The sequence below is a fragment of the Branchiostoma floridae genome, chromosome 9 (assembly GCF_000003815.2).
Source record: "Branchiostoma floridae strain S238N-H82 chromosome 9, Bfl_VNyyK, whole genome shotgun sequence".
Classification (NCBI taxonomy): domain Eukaryota; kingdom Metazoa; phylum Chordata; class Leptocardii; order Amphioxiformes; family Branchiostomatidae; genus Branchiostoma; species Branchiostoma floridae.
The window spans coordinates 16,571,555-16,588,896 of record NC_049987.1 but is presented as its reverse complement, the minus strand read 5'-3'; the positions used below and the strand labels follow the sequence as shown (position 1 = coordinate 16,588,896).

At 39.0% G+C, this 17,342-nt stretch overlaps 1 protein-coding gene across 3 annotated transcripts in view; it reads left to right on the top strand.

Moving 5' to 3' along the window:
• Positions 1 to 17,342, top strand: part of LOC118423277 (fibrocystin-L-like) — an 85,038-nt gene that overhangs the window by 14,974 nt on the left and 52,722 nt on the right. For all 3 annotated transcript variants that reach the window (XM_035831364.1, XM_035831365.1, XM_035831366.1), the window contains 12 exons: positions 10,769 to 10,843; positions 11,199 to 11,322; positions 11,726 to 11,831; positions 12,139 to 12,196; positions 13,233 to 13,314; positions 13,636 to 13,689; positions 14,175 to 14,245; positions 15,119 to 15,161; positions 15,553 to 15,623; positions 15,971 to 16,087; positions 16,447 to 16,539; positions 17,053 to 17,206. In XM_035831364.1, the coding sequence (XP_035687257.1) occupies positions 10,769 to 10,843; positions 11,199 to 11,322; positions 11,726 to 11,831; positions 12,139 to 12,196; positions 13,233 to 13,314; positions 13,636 to 13,689; positions 14,175 to 14,245; positions 15,119 to 15,161; positions 15,553 to 15,623; positions 15,971 to 16,087; positions 16,447 to 16,539; positions 17,053 to 17,206 (1,048 nt within the window). The remainder of the gene's footprint in view (positions 1 to 10,768; positions 10,844 to 11,198; positions 11,323 to 11,725; positions 11,832 to 12,138; positions 12,197 to 13,232; positions 13,315 to 13,635; positions 13,690 to 14,174; positions 14,246 to 15,118; positions 15,162 to 15,552; positions 15,624 to 15,970; positions 16,088 to 16,446; positions 16,540 to 17,052; positions 17,207 to 17,342) is intronic.

The window sequence follows — 17,342 nt, the reverse complement described above, 5'->3', positions numbered from 1 at the left end:
GTGGGGTGCAAATCTTAGATACATGTATAAAGTATAAATGTCCTCGGTTCGAGTCTAGGGAAGAGTCCAATGTTAACTCACGAGAAACGCATTTAACACGAATTCCTCACTCTATTCCAGTAAAAATGAGTTTCGAGTGATAGCTTCTTTAATACGGCCTTCACACTGAAAGCGAATTAGCAGGAATCAAGCAGAACTAGCCGGAATGAAGTATTTGCAAAATTCGTGCCACATTCGGGGCCATTAGGGTGGGAATTCTAAATGGACCTTATATCCCCTTCACACGAGAAGGAATGAGCCAAAATGCAAAGTATTTTCTATTCCTGGGAATTCGTAGTGTATTCTAGATATTCTCACGGCATTCCAGATATTCTTTTGGCCACATTCGGGCAGGATTCGAAGTGGCTTGTCGTTTCGGTTCCCTATCGAATGAGATAAGAATTTTTCGAATAATGTTGGAATGCCGCAGAATGCGGTCAGACTGCAGTTAGAATAGTTAGAATCCACTTAGAATCCACTTTGAACGCCATTCGATATTTCTCCAGTTCGAATGCACCTCGACAGTTTTTAAAACATGTCAAAAACTTTTGGGCCAGCCAAAGAACGGGCACAAATAGCTGAAATGCAGTAAGAATTTCTGGAACACACTACGAATTGCCAAGAATAAAAAAATAATTCTCATTCCGGCTGATTCTTGCTCACGTGCGACGTGAAGGGGGCTTAATGGCATCCTAGGCGTAAATCGGAGGTCCCGTGTTTGAGGAGAGCCATACCGTACCACGAGCACGTCAAGGGTGCCGCCTCACGTATCTATGAAAGTCGGCTAACCCAAGTGTGAGTGGTTCAAAACCTTACGGCCTAGTCTAAGGGTCTTGAAATGGAGATAGTCTTCTGCGATGTCAATCATTCTACAAATTCGGTAAATTTCCGAATAGATAAGATCATAAGTGGATAAAAGGTTTTTTGAAAACGGCAATAAAACTTCTTCATCCTGTGATCATTTTGATTCATTAGATGCCTGAAAAGACTGTTGCTGAAGGCAATGTCGGTGTGGTATTTTTACGATGCATATTATATGAGATATGTGACCGCTAGCTGCTCGTAAAAGTTATGATATGTCTGTGATATTTACGAGCGTGTGGTACTTTTTACTATCAGTAAACACATCGAATTCAGTTTCAACGGTACGTTGATCAAGGATCCCTTGTGGTTTGTACAAGAATTGCAATCGGTAGTTTCGGACAAAGTCGATTTGTTACGTGATACATATATACTCGTATATGTTGGCTTGTCGTAAACTTTCGCGTTGCTCTTTTGTATAGTTTTGGGGTTGCAAAACATCTACGTATCTTTGCATATTCATGGAAACACAAAACATACATTGTGTTAGATTTCTCTATCCTTCTTTGTACAACTTAATGCTTCTAAGGTGATTTCTGGTTTATGCGATTTTACAAAGTAGAACATTCTATTTAGAATACCTAATTCAGTGTAGAATTGTAACTTTCTTTCACGAAAAGGCACACAGTGGTCTGGACAAAGCGATTTTCTATTTGTAAATTGAAGAAGAAGAAAATGGCACAAAGCATATTCTGTGGACATGTCTTCTAAGATATTTCATTCTTAAGTGATTTCGCTTAATATTTTCTTTGAAAATGAGACATTTGACGACATAGACAATGCCGTTTTCTATTTGTGAAGTGAAGAGGAAGAAATCGCATGTAGAGATGTTACAAAACAGACTGTTTCTCCTGGTATACCTTATTCATCATAGATCTGTCCTCATTTTTCGTGAAAAGGGCAATTTACGATCCGTACAATGTTATTTCTGTTTGTGAAACGAAGAGGAAGAAATTCGACCTCCTTGCACAAACCATGTCCTACTTTTATACAAAAATCATGAAAGCACGGTCCGAAAATATCCTCGTAAAATAGGACAAAGATACCTTGCTTTCATTGGCTGTTAAACATTATCTGATTATGTTACATCCCCGTCCTTGTGGCACTGTTCTTACATAACTGACCCCGCTTTTATAACAATAGTAATGAAAGCTGCTTTGTAAAAGGAAATATGCAACTGAAAGGCGTCTTTTATCAGATGCTTATGGCATTGTGTTGGATCCAACAAAAACTCTATATTCCCATTTCTTTTGCACGCTATTTTCTACATTTGTGTGTTCCGCAAAAGGTTTAAGGCCATCCAAGGCTTTTAGGATTTGAACTGGGGATTCATTTTGAAGCCGGCAGTGATCGAAAAGATCTTAAATGCTCTCTAACCGTCCAGCCTTCGTGGCAACCGGCTTTGTCAATTCAATGGGGAGTGCAAGGGTATTGATGTACCAATCGGCAACGCACCTGAGGCGTCGTCAAAAATGTTACGATCTTTGCAACTTGTATGAGCAAATTTTGTCTCGAAAACAACCAACACGAACCAGTTCTATGTCTTTTTTGCCTAGCACATAAATAACTTGTCATCAGGACTGTACCAAACAGGTGAAACATTGTTTATATCTGTCGTCATGGTAACACTTATTCTATCTCGATACCCTGTGGCGTTAACTGAAAGGTAAATGAGCCAGGATTTAGTCAAGGTCTCTTACTACTTTGGGTCGGGAAGTAGCAAGTAATTACACTAAGTCTGGAAAATGCCTGCCTATACAGGGGTTAAGATCAAACAAACATACAACAGTCAATTGCTGTGGGGAAAATAAACAGTAGGGAACAATACTACATGTTCGGGTCAGCACATAGGAATGTTTGTGAAGGCCTCGTAGGGTGTTGTCAAATGCCGTTGTTTATTCTTATAGAAGACACAAAATTAATGTTATATATATATCGACACGTGAGAAACACACTTGGACATCAAACCAGCCACTTGCTTTTGCAACGGTTTTAAAATGCCCCTTGAAGTAAATATCTACCGACAGACAGAAAAACGAAGGTGTGTTTTGGAGCATAATTTTACTAGAATATTGATATAAAAAACAGAAAGGCATTTATTGCACATTAATGCTCTTACTGTTACGGTGTGTGGCAGAATAACGATACTGTTGATATTTGAATACGTGTTTTGCATCGATAAAAGGCCGTAAAATACATGATCAAGAGAATCAAACGTTAGAAACCAGATAGAAAAGAAAAACTATTCCAACAAAAAACGAAATCGTTCAAAAACGGTCATTGAATATCCATAAGCAATATAGAAAACATAAGCTTCAAAGAATTGTGAAAGTTTACCAAAACAAGTCCAAGACAATCCATCATCACTATGGTGACCGTTCTCTGGCATGGTTTATGTAGCCACCGAATTGACAAGCCGCGTGGAAAGAAGACATCCATAGGCGATTACAAAAGCTTTCTAGACTTAGAGAATCCTTTGGATATAAGAGTACACGGCCGGCGGCAATGACTTTTCTTCACAATGACAGTTTAACTTTGTTCAATACCCGAGACTTCGAATTTATGCATGCTCCAATACATTATGGACTCATTCATACAGGCCATTGTTGGTAATGTAAGTCCATAGCAATCTCTACTAGACGGCGCCTTGTATTTGTATAGTATTGTCCATTCCAAACCCACAACAAAAGGTAGACTTTGCAATGACTATACACTACTCGTATACCACGGACGTTATAACGTCCTTGACTATACACGCAAGCATTTCAATACACGGGTACCAAGGCTAATACAGGTTGAGTATTACGTATTGTACACGCTTGAGCTAAAGGTATTCGGGGACGGGGAGACACAATGAAAAAGAATATCATGTTTACAGCAGATGAGTGATTTGTTGTGAATTATTAATTTCATGTCAATCAAAGAGTTTTCCCAAGAGATATGTTCATTGAAAGAAAGATACGTAACAGAATTGTGTGTCGTAAGGTCTAATGGACATGTCAAATTGTGTTAACGTCTTATAGCATTGTAGAGATGTCAATATTGTATAGAAGAAACATGTATTAAAACGTCTACTGTTTCAATATCTATTAATGTATTTCATGTGATTTTTAGGTTTTGGATATTCTATTGTAAGGCTGGATTTTTCGGGATTAGTTAGGATTTTGTTAGAATCATGGTGCCAAATAGTATCAACGCACAGTACATTAAAGTCAGTTGCCACAAATTACACATCGAAACCGGAAGACATAACCGCACTCCTCTAGAACAACGAATATGTAGATACTGCAACCTAGATAAGTTAGAAGACGAACATCATTTTGTAGTAGAATGTAGTTTGTACAAGAAAGAGAGAGCTGAACTCTACAGACTAATAGAATCCATGTTCCCCCACTTCATACGACTAAGTAATATAGACAAATTTATATTCCTTATGAATCTAGACAAACCTTTACTTATAAAGCATATCTGTTCTTACATTTTCAATATCACAAAGAAACGAGAAGAAGCCGAATGCACGCAGTAGAATACGATTCTTGGGTAGTGTAGACTTATTGTATCATTATATCATGTTGTATCATTTATTGCGACCTGTACTGAACCCAGTGGGTATGGATGTACAATAAAGGTCTTCATTCATTCATTCATTCATTAAAAAAATGACACGAGCACTATTATGCTAACCTCACCTCACTAGTCCCGTAGCCTCGCCGGCCGTAGGGGCAGCAATGCAATGAGCATAGATATTCAATTTCAAGTTTGGATTTACTGTTTTCTTAATCGTTAATTCTCTGGCCCATAGTTCATTTCTTCACCCTTTGCGAAACGTCCTATCCTTTCTAAGGTAGCAGCTATAATCTAAAGACAAGTCACTTCAACCTTTTCATTACCCAAGACTTAAGACGAAGACGCCATTCAAACCTTATCTCTAAAACCTTTTTAAAGATACTATCAGTGTTCTAAGAGCAAAATGGAAAGCTTATCTCTTTTAATCAGGCGATTCCACTCTATTTAACAGGTAACACGCACAATGCAATCGTTTTGAGGGACCGTAGCCCCTTTATTCTCATCCATCTAGTCCTGTAATAGTGTAAGTCTGGTTGCAAATGTCGGGTTGGAAATCTTAACCTAATTATAAGAGCAGCCAATCAGCATGCGACTCGTGACGTCAATTAACAGGAGCCAATTATTTTGCACCAATGAAACTGAAAGCAAACATGACACAAAATGAATCGTATGATCCTAACCTCTGGTTAGAAAATGCCAACTGCCAGTATTTATCCTGAGGCGTAAACACTGAAGCCATATAATGATCTTTTTTACGTAAGCGTTTGTTGTCTTCTTTTGTTTTGATTCAATGGTGTCGAAAGAACTGTACCATTAGTAAAAGCGACAGATGCCTTCAGCTTTTTGTGTGTATGAAGGCGTAAAAGACAGCTAGCAATTTCTTGTCACTTAAGCCAATGGTTCATTTTAAGATGCAAACAAGTAGATTGCAAATAAATAAAAAAAACTTGGTGGAACACGTTAGCTTGCCAAAAAAATGAAATGCCGAGAAAAAAACAACTTATTTCGGGCAAAGATAGTAGCAAAAGATATTAAACTATGCTTTATGCTGTGTCCGCTATCATATCCACTTTGCCATTGACGCCAAAATTTATTACATGTAACGCTTGTTAACGTATCTCCATGGGGTAACCAATAGCCTGTGTTTACACCGGACAGTATTGATGTATGTGTGGAACAAACGCGTAAACTAGTCCAATCGGCTAAAGCAGCCTACCTGAACGCCAAAATCGCCATGTCCCAGGTACTACCAAGAGGGACAGACATGCGCTCTAAGCTAAACTCTAACATAGCAACGTACAACTCTGTCGTCGAGAAGACTTGCTGCGAAGACGATCAGCTGATCCATGTAAGGCACCGGCTTCTATCAGAAGACAGGTCTCTATACAAGGCCGATGGCATACATTTAAGACCTGGCGCAGGGGTGAGTCTGATGGTAGCAGACGTTAAACGCACACTGCGCCACTACCAAGGACCTGGGACTGACAGACACCGCATGGAACCAACCAGACAGAACACAAAGCCAGTGAGGAAAACACCGACACTGCAGAACAACAAGCTACACATACAGCCGCCTCCCATGCGACCACCCTTCAACCCTGCTGGATGTCAGCCACCACCTTTCCCGTGGAACCCAGTACCCCCGCCGCCTCCCAAGTGGAACAACGGAAACCAACGGGCTGGAGCGACATGGAGTGCGTCACAAGACAAACGTCACATGGCAGAGAAGCTCGTGAACATGCTGACGGACTTTCTGAGATACTGACTTAGAAATGCACATTAGATGCATATCGGACTAATCTGACTGAATCAGGTAACTAAATATCCCTTTCTTATTTTTCGACGCCAAACTTTCTCAACTATAATAGCCTAATTTGGACCTGATCCTAAAAATATAGAATACATATGTATACCTACTTGTGTAATGCCCCATTGTTACGTTAATTTTGTATTGATACACTCCGCTCATATGTAACCATGCTCTAACTATTGTCTGTGATACCTCCGGCTTCCTAATTCGGCACCTTTGACCCAAGAATGTCTATCCAAAAGGTAGCACTTAAGTTCTGTTCTTGGAACGTTCAAGGTGGTCTTAGGAGGAAATGTCAAGATGAAGAGTTCGTTTCTAGATTAGAAGAATATGATTTTGTTTGCCTCCAGGAGACCTGGCTCAAGCCAGGGGAAAAATGTAGAATAGAATCTTTTAATTATTTTAGAAGTGATAGGGATGTAAAAAAGACTGCCAAAAGAAGTTCAGGCGGGATAGTCATTATGTTCAAAAACAAACTCACCAAAGGTCTTACAAAACTACCATCTAAACACAAAGATATCCTCTGGTGTAAGTTAGATAAGATATTCTTTGGCCTAGAGCAAGATCTGTTTGTCGGCTGTGTGTATTTCTCTCCGGAAAACTCATCAATCCCAGAAACGAAAAACAATTCCCTATTTGATATTGTACAAGATGACATATGCAAATTCTCAAATCAAGGTAATGTCATGCTGCTTGGTGATTTTAACGCCAGAACAGCGTCCCTTCAGGAAACAGTAATTGAAGATGATTGTCTAAACCACGACTCCATAGATCTAAAAGACACGCCTCAGAGATCGAGTTACGACAAAACAATTAATAGATACGGTAATAATTTAATTGACCTTTGTTCGGCAGCCAATCTTAATATCCTAAATGGCCGGGTCGCAGGAGACTTATCCAGTAAATTTACCTGCCACAAGTATAATGGTTCAAGTGTGGTTGATTACTTCATTGTTAGCTCGGAATTTCTATCCAAAGTTCAGTATTTGAAAGTGAATGATCTCTCTGTGTTTTCAGACCATTGTTTGTTGTCTTGTTCTATTTCCACAAATTATTCACCGTACATTAAGCAGGTTCAAATCCCAACACATCCTCTGCCAAATAAGTACATCTGGGATGAAGACTCAAAAGTGAAATTCTCAGACGCGCTCCATGATCCATCAACATTGAATGACATACAAAAGTTTATGGATAAGTCATTCTGCAACGTAGAGAGTGTAGTAGAGGAATTTGCTGGCATTATCACACGTGTGGCCGACAAATCTTTAAGAAAAATCACTTTCAGGAACAAAAGAAGAAAGAAAAAGAAAAGTAAGCCATGGTACACTCCATCATGCGCCTCGCTGAAACGCAAAATCAATAACTTAGCTTCCCAATTTTCAAAATGTCCGTGGAGACTTGATGTCCGCCATACGTATTTTTGCAATCTAAAAGTCTACAAGAAGAAAATCAAAACAGAAAAAAGGCTTTTCAACGAAAGACAATGGCACAAACTGAGCAAACTCAGTAAAGAAAATCCTCAAAAGTTCTGGAGAGAATTAAAGCTACAAAAGCAGGATGAAAGTGATCAACAAGACATTGATGATAACATTAACCCCGAAGAGTGGAGAACCCACTTTAAAAATTTAAATGACCTCATTGAAAGTAGCAAATCCGATAAAGATTTTCACCAACATGTCTACAATGTAAGGCCTGAACTTGTCCAGACAGCTACCAAAAGCACTGAAGCACACTCTGTGAATAGCGACCCTGCAGACAACATTACAGACAACATTATCCACACGCTAGAAAAACTTACAGAAAAACCTCTAGATTTCGACATTTCAAATGAAGAAATTTTGGAGGGGCTGCGTAAATTAAAATGCAGCAAAGCGTGTGGAACAGACTCCGTCATTAATGAAATGTTGAAATATGCCAATACAAAACTTATATCACCATTGCGAAAACTCTTTAATATAGTCCTTAACTCTGGATATTTCCCACACCAATGGAGTCAGAGCATTCTTGTTCCCATATACAAAAGTGGCAATCCATCGAATCCTTCAAATTACAGAGGAATTGCCATTTCTAGCTGTGTCGGAAAGTTGTTCACATCAGTACTCAGCAACCGTTTACAGCACTTCTTAGAAAACAACAACATTTTGTCCCCCTTTCAGTCTGGATTTCGAAAGGACTTTCGGACCAGTGATAACATATTTGTGCTGAAATCTCTCATTGATAAACAGTTATCTGTACCCGGCGGAAAATTATACACATGCTTTGTAGACTTCAGGAAAGCCTTTGATTCTGTGTGGAGAAAAGGTTTATTCTACAAGGTCTTATCGTCGGGTATAGGTGGTAATTTCTTCAACATTATACAATCAATGTACGATAATATAGAATATTGTGTGAAAACGTCTCACGGCCTTTCAGATTACTTTAGATCTTCTTGCGGTGTACGACAGGGATGCAATCTAAGCCCACTCCTTTTTAATCTATTTGTTAATGATCTTCCAGACAGATTGTCATCACCATTATGCGACCCTGTAATACTAAACGATACCCCCATAAGTAGCCTTCTCTGGGCTGATGACCTTGTGCTCATCTCAAAATCGGAAACGGGTCTGAAGCATTGCCTAGAAAGACTAGATAAATTTTGTTCTACTTGGAAACTATCGATCAATAGAGAAAAAACTAAAGTTATGATATTTTCAAAAAATGGGCGAGCTAACTATAATAAACGCTCCCCCTTTCAGTCACAAGGACAACCTATAAATTTCACAAACTTTTACACTTACCTAGGAGTAGACATCACACCATCAGGATCATTTCACCGTGCCAATAAACAACTCAGAGTAAAAGCTATGCGAGCATCCTTTAAACTTAAATCATTGCTAGCATCAAATCATAATCCCTCGATATCTCTTGCCCTGGATTTATTCCAAAGCCTAGTCAAGCCGATCTTGCTCTACTGCGGGGAAATACTTGGAACAAACGCTCAAAGCAAAGAGCTCATCCTTAAAGGAATAAAGGAATATCCGAATGAAAGTGTTAGGGATACAGTTTCAAACATCATTGCCCCGATACTGGGACCGAATGTAAATATACTTAAGGCTATCCGTGTTGGCAGGAAATATGATACATCATCTACCCGTCCTGTTCTTGTTCGATTTAAGAAGTATACTGACAAATTGAATATTACATATCAATCAGACGCCCTGAGAAATCAGAACGTAACACTAGAGCAGCCTAATATTTCCTACGAGATTCCTGATCTAGAACATGTACTGCTTAACTACTGTAAGGTATTACTTAGTGTTCCTAGAAGTTCTGTTAACGCTGCTGTACTGGGCGAGCTAGGTGTGTTTCCACTGTATATAGACACCCAGACACGACTGATTAAATATTGGCTTAGATTACACAATATGTCTAATGATAGAATTGTTAAAAAAGCGTACGACACTGCTGTTGCTCAAGAACATGAATGGATTACACATGTACAAGATATACTATGCAGACATGGTTTCCAAAATATTTGGCTAAACCCTAATGTCGATGCCAAATATTTTGGAAACATGTTCAAGGAACGCCTAAAGGACACATATCTTTCGAACTGGAGACAAAAGATAAGAAACTTTAGTAAACTGGCAACATATTCGAAAATTAAGACAACCTTTGCGCTAGAAAACTATCTTTTATCAATTCAAAACAGATCATTCACTAATAGCATAACAAAACTAAGGATTGGAGCACATTGTTTAGAAATTGAAAAGGGTCGTCACAAAAATATACCATCCGAAAAGAGAATGTGTCCCATCTGCAAAGACAGTATTGAAGATGAATACCATTTCCTGATGATATGCCCTTGTTATGATGAAGAAAGGAAAAAGTTATTGACCATGTGTAACAACAGAACAACACTACCTAATACAAGTAGAGAAATATTCAATGTAATTCTATCATGTCCCGACTCTGTATCTGTCCACCTAGGCCAATATATATATAATGCTATGCAAAAGAGAAGTCGTGCTTTAAGTTTAACAATGTAAAATATACTATGCCGCCTTATTTTCTATTATGTTAGATTAGTATACTCATGTAGATAGTTCGTAGTTGCTAGTAATACATTTTACTTGCCATGCATTGTACCTGATACAATCGTTGTGCAATAAACTTGACTTGACTTGACTTGACTCTCGCCGGCTGGGCTTAATGACCCCCTCCCGGCGGCAATCTTAGGGCCGGCCGCTAGGGGCGCGATTTTAGTCAGGCTAGGGTAACCAATATCCGTTGTTTTAAAAAAACGGGATGTTTACGGATTTACGAACCCGTCGGACAGTGGTTTTGAACTGTAACATTTTTCAAAATATTGCGGTTTGAAAACATCGTCCGTCGACTCAATATCCTTTAGTACCTTGTTTTCAAAACAACGAATATAGGTTACCCCGCGGATAAAGGTGAACAAGCGTTATACTGATAGATTTTTAATCTTTTCTCTTTACCACAATACAGGCGGATCGGTGACCAAAATCTCCCCTCGCCTTGGAAGCTTGTCTGGAAAGACCCGGATTACCATCAGTGGCAACGGTAAGGGATACTTTGTCCTTTATAGGTTGTAAATAAATTCAGGCTAGCCCCTGAGGTGTCGCCAAAAAGAACTCTGCATTATACTTGAAAAACGTTTACAAGTATTTCGTGTATGTAGATATCACAGTGAATGGAATGACTCTACAATTAATGTCAAACGTATTTTTGTGAGATACGCTAGCAACATATCACTTTTAAATTAACGAAACACACTGTTTTTGATGGGATATACTGAGAACAAACTGTATTCAATTGACTCTGGAAAAGTTTCAAACAACTTTTAATTTTTTAGTTTACGGAATTTTTTTCCTCCGAGTTTTATCTTATTTGTCTTTTATTTTGTTTGCCAAAACAGGATTTCCCCACGACCAATACGCTGGAAACCAGGTTTTCCTCGTCAGCAAGGACGGGACTCGTTCTGTGGAGTGTGACGTGGAGAAACAGCAAAGTACCGAGCACGCTATCGTCTGTGACACCAGGTCAGCAACTAACAACTTCTGCTGAGTACTGTAACATTTGAAGTAGCGTTATCGGTATCTCTGTAGTCGGTAACTACAGCGCCCTCTGGTGTAAGACACTAGCATCGCAGACACGCGGTTTTGTAGCCGGTTACATTTAATACATTCCAAAATATTTCCAATTTCAATGGTCTAAAATTGCATTGGGTGCCTTTAAAGTCACTTTACCATACTTCCTTTTTTTGTACCCGTAGAATATTGTTGTTTACAAATACGGGCAGATGAAATAGAGAGAAGTAAATAAATGCAAAACGGAACCAAATCATGGGGAAGAAACCTTAAAATATCTTGTTATCTTCTCTAAATCTGACCAACTCTGAATGAGTGGCGAAAGCTGACACACCAATGCTCATTTGCCACGCAGGCCTGCCCCAGAGGGAGAGTACTTCGTCCGGATCTTCGAGAACGAAGTGCAGCTCCCCCTAGAGCGACACTGCAGTAGTGCAGAAGATGAGCTGTGCCGGTTCAAGGTAGGTGACAGACTTCTCTATCTGTACTTCATCATCATCCATGAAGTAATGATATGAGGCGGTTCGTGTCTCAGTTTGGTGTCTGATGATACTTAGAGGCTTATGATGCTATCTATAGCTTTAGATAAGTTGAGTTTGAACCCAAATGTGCACAAAACGCAAAGCCACGTGTGCTCACAAGAATTTGTTTACGAAACTGATGATCTGTGATCTTCGAAAACGGACTTCCTGGAAGTGTCAACAGATCAGGCCAGCATTGTCAGCTACAAATGTCAATCTTAATCTATTCTTTGTTCTATACATATAGTACGAGGATGGCCGCACCCCCTATATCAGTTCGATCACCCCCAGATCTGGACCCCCTGGTAAGCAACTTTTAGATCTTTTCACTAGAATCAGTACAACTATCATCTATGACTGTATGAGCCACTAGAATACGGCTAGGAGCCACAGCTACCGCCAAACTTGTCATTAAAAATGAGCACACATTGTACTGAAGTTAGTGATTATTATTATTATTATTATTAGAAACCACTTAGTTGAAGAAACCAATTCTTAGAATGTTGTTGTTGTTGTTGTTGTCCTCGTTTAACGTCTATTATTTCGCTAGACGTGGCCTCTTCGTGCTGAGTAACACATGGTTACATAACATATGGTTACATGGTTACATAACACATGGTTATGTCGGGTGTTTGGAGGTCAAAGGTGAATGTTTGGTTGGACCTGTAGAAAACAAGAGTTCAAAGATCTCATACTTCCTTGAAATCCTTGTGCTCTTTCACTGACCCCAAAATCTGGGATGTTTGTCAGTTATTACTTATCACACAAAGAGAAAGAAAAAGTTATCAATTGCATGGGTTGAGGGTTACATTTGAATACGGTTTTGATTAGGAATTCCATATTATTATAAGTTATCAGGGGAAAGCTTTAATAACCTTTTTGGTTTGTACATGTAAGTTTTCAAATGAGTCAGAAGTTCTAGTAATACAATGTAGCAAACATTTATGTCATCCACACTCTCCCAGGCATTGTAAATTATTTGTCAGTAGAAATGATCTTGAATGGTTTTAAAGAATGAGTTTTCTGTAGCCTCCTTGTTACCCTGGGAGCCAGACAGTACCGCTAGCGAGGGAGCTAGCGAGTTTTTTTCTGGGAGCCAAGGCAGTCAGCCTGCCGACCTCACATTAGCGCTCCGGGGGAGTTTAAGCCCGAAGGAGTTATCGCTACCCTTTCCCAGGTGGACCTAATCGGGCTTAAACTCCCCGGGGCGCTAATAGGAGCTCCACTGTCTTGGGCCACTGAATAAACTGTCCTAGCTCCCCTATCTCGCATGGACCCCAGGGTACCTCCTTGTTTTAAATGCAGTTTTGATGATAGCATTTGCATCTGTGTGTTTTACAGGAACTGTTGTGGACTACCGTGCAAGGCTCTTTACCTCAATATACCAAAGTACTGCAGGAGGTGAAGAGGATAGGATTGAAAGGTCAGTACCATGTAGATTATAATAAGAAATAAAATCTTAGGTTGTTTGCAGCATTGTTTTATTTTTTCCTATTTTCACGAATATACATTGTACTACTTTATGTCTGACAAAATTAGGCACAGCTTAGGCATCATTTCCGTTTGAATTTCAAATCAAATCCTCGCAAAAAATCGATTTACATTTAGAATATGCACTGCATTGTGCTTTTGAAATCTCCAAGCAGATATATGGATGAAGGATTCCAGCCATTCTTACAGTCTGAAAAACATTAATTCTAATGTATGGTTGTATATTAATGTTTATGATGCTTTCTTTCTGCAGAGCATACGTTGGCAATGACATCTGTGACTTGGTCGATGGAACCACTGGAGAACTGTGAGTTGAATATGCTTGTTCACAGTTAAGGTTTGAACTGTGAAATTACAGCGTCATACATTGTGGACGTATCACTCACTATCACTCTCAAACCATGAACAAGCTTATTGTGTTGTATTGTATCATAAGTGTTCAGGAAAACTCTGACTACATGAATGAATGAATGAATGAATACAATGTGTGATTTTCTAAGATCTTCTTTTCATATGTTTTGATAGATCCCAGCAATAAGATAAGAGTACTTACTATGTACATTTTACGAGAAATATTTAATTTTTCTATAACGTTGTTGTTTTTCAATTCTGTTAACCACTAGTGCACATAGTGATTTTTTTTTTCAAAAGACATGCAATTGTTAAGCTGCAAAGATTCTAGGCTTAAAGCTGTGGTTAGCGATGTCCAGTTGATATCTCCTTGCAGTTTGACCCATCATCCTGTGATGCCACCTTACAGTTGAGTTTGTTGTTTGTTATTGTTGTTCACAGGTATGGGATTAAGCTGGACGATGGATCAAACTGGGGAAACCTCAAATGCCAAGTCAAGATCAAGCACATCGGTAAGCCCCTTGTGTCGCACTTTCTGGACCTCCCCTTGACTTTGCCACAAACACTTCTGAACCAAAGTTGGGGATGATCATAGTACAATTTGCTATACTTTTTTTTCAACACAAAAGTACACACGGATCAAATTTTCAAAGGCCACTGTCGCCTTCTTCAGGATCAATACTGATGACCAATCACTTCAAGTCGTGAGAGTTACCGACAGTCTGTGGTTGTTGAAAATTAGATCCATGTATACTTTTGTGTTGGAAGAATGTTTAGCATTGTGCTATCAGTATGACTACTACCAGCACATTTGAGCTTCCCTGATATGGTTGGGGATGGGTTGGGAGTAGCCATTTGAGTAGATTAGGACCTAACAAAGCAGATCTCTATAGCCCGGAACTAAAGATTCTTTGGCCAGCCGGACATTGTTAGCCCTGTTGGGATCTGCTTCGAGATAATCATCGACGATCACATCCAAGCTGAAAAGTACCAACTTTTATTCTTCAACATGACTTGTATAGACGGCATTTTGAACTCCAGTCTTTGTGCCAACAAAAAACATGTCACTGAACAGCTATAAAACTGAAGGCGATATACCTCTGGTACCTACAACTGTTTTAATTTCAAAATAACATTTTTCATAAATTTAATAATGGACCACCTGGTGGTTTCATGTGCTACTGCAGCAGAAATTTAATCAATTAAAGATTCGAGCAAAAGAAATTGTCTAAGGTAAGAAAGGAGGTATCTTATGAGAATCCTATGCATATGTTCAACTTAATAACATTATAATGAAGTTAAAGCTTGTTGGTTAAGCTTGTGTGTACAGAAATATGGTATAAAAACTTTTACCTAATTGGTGATATGTTGTTTCTTGCTTACAGGTAGTCACAACGGAAGTTTTGTGATCCATGGAAACAAGGGCAGGTGTGTTTGTAATAACTACTTTTACTTGGGTAACTTAAGATTTCAGAGCAAAGTATTGTTTAACTTTCACTTATAAGAGGGTTGTCTCAAGCTTCAAATTGTTTTCTGCCCCTCTGATGCATTCAACTAAATGTTATTAGTTTTCGATGTTATGTTTGTTATTTCAAGCTAACAAAAATACTATCTTTTTATTGGTATTGGATTATGAATTTGAGTTTTTTTTTATGGATAAATTTTTGTTTAATCCCAACTAGCAATTTTTTTGTCCTTGGATGGAGGGATGGGTCCTGGATACAGCCCTGATTTCAGCACTAAATAGAAACAAAATTTCTGGACAATTCTTTTTAGGATTAGGATTCACAATGTTGTATATTTCTTCTACTTTCCACAGGTCCCAGAATAAAGTAGAAAACATCAAAGTTGGTCCCAACATGGAACTGTATTCATTTCAAACACATGCAGGTCAGTGGTTATGACTTGTCTAACGTTAGTTCACCTTTATACGCGGGGTAACCTATATCCTTTGTTTGTAAGAAAAACGTATTTAGGGATAGGAAGTCGACGGATGGTGGTTTCAAATCGGAACATTTTGAAAATGATGCAAATTTGAAATTACAGTCCGCAGACTTAATACTCCTAAATGTGCTGTTTTGAGACAACGGATAAAGGTCACCCCACGAATAAAGGTGAACTAGCGTTATATAAATTGGCAAAATTTTCAAATTACTTGGTCTTTTTTATAGAGCTGATGACTGAGTGTTTTCTCTGTTTTGTATTCTGACTGTATTCTCTGTTTTGTTTTACTACAGAGGTATTGGGTGTTAGTCCATCAGAAGGTAGTAAGGAAGGAGGAACCCGTATCACCATCAGGGGGAGGTTCTTTAACTACACCACTAGCAGGACACCGCCAAGGGTCCTTGTTGGAGGTAAGGGATGGTGTGTGTGTGAGTGTGTGTGAGAGGGAAAAAGAGAGGCAGAAAGACTGTGTGTGTGTGTGTGTGTTTGCGTGCACGTGACTGTGTGCGTGTGCGTGTGCGTGTGTGTGTGTGTGTGTGTGTGTGTGTGAGTATTTTTCTGTCAGTGTGTTTTGTGGGTAACATTATATGTTCTAAAATCAACTGTATGAATTTTTTCACACTATAGTTGCTACCATGCATGTTTGTGTGTGTGTGTGTGTGTGTGTGTGTGTGTGTGTGTGTGTGTGTACATGACTGTGTGCATGTGTGTATGCAGAAGATATGATAATTGTTTAAAAAGATGAAAAGTACTATGTAATATTTTCCAGGACAACCCTGTGAGGTTGTGGGCACCCCAACCTTCGACACCATTGAGTGTATCACACCACCAGCTCCAGAGCGCCCCCTAGCAGCTTGGGCAGGTCAGTGCACTTTTTGATGAAGTATGGTTAGGAATATCTTAAATCCAAGAAGATGTTTGTAGGTGTTAAAAAAGATGTTTAATAGGTGTTTCATTTGTGTACTGTTTGTGTTAAGACTTACGTTTAGCAAAAATATAACATACATTCTCATAATTCCACCAGGTGTCATTATACCGCCACCTCAAAAAACGTTGTTATAGAGGCCTTCTCAAGATTGTCTTCAACACCTAAATATCTGAATTGTATTACATTTAAGATATTTTTTGAGGTGGCGGTATAATGACACCTGGTGGAATCATGAGAATGTATCTTAGAACATGTCATGCAGTATCTTATAATTAATTGGGATCATCTTGACACCATTGGCAGAATTCAATTGATGAACCAAAGATGAATTTCTTGACTTTCAGTGAGAGATTCTCATTGAAATTAGTAAAGATTTAGTGGTATGAGGCATGCTATCATGTAAGACCATATACTAAATTCTCTTTTGCTGTTTTTTTGTCCCTCTAGGTGGCCGTGGTGCAGAGATAGAACAATGGAACGGCACCAATCCCTGGTCGACGGAGGCTTTTGCAGAAGTGACCAACTACACTTCAGACAGGGCAGGGTACTGGGTCCGTCCGAAATCAGACGGATTCTGGTGGGATGAAGATGTCATGGACAGGTATGTGCCTGGACATACTGCTTGATGTACTAACTTACAGTGCTACGAAAACTAAAATTTTTAGCTTTTTAGGATGTCTGAATTTGCTCATGCAGTGGAAATAATTCTGTCACTAGTAATGCTTGGAAACACATAC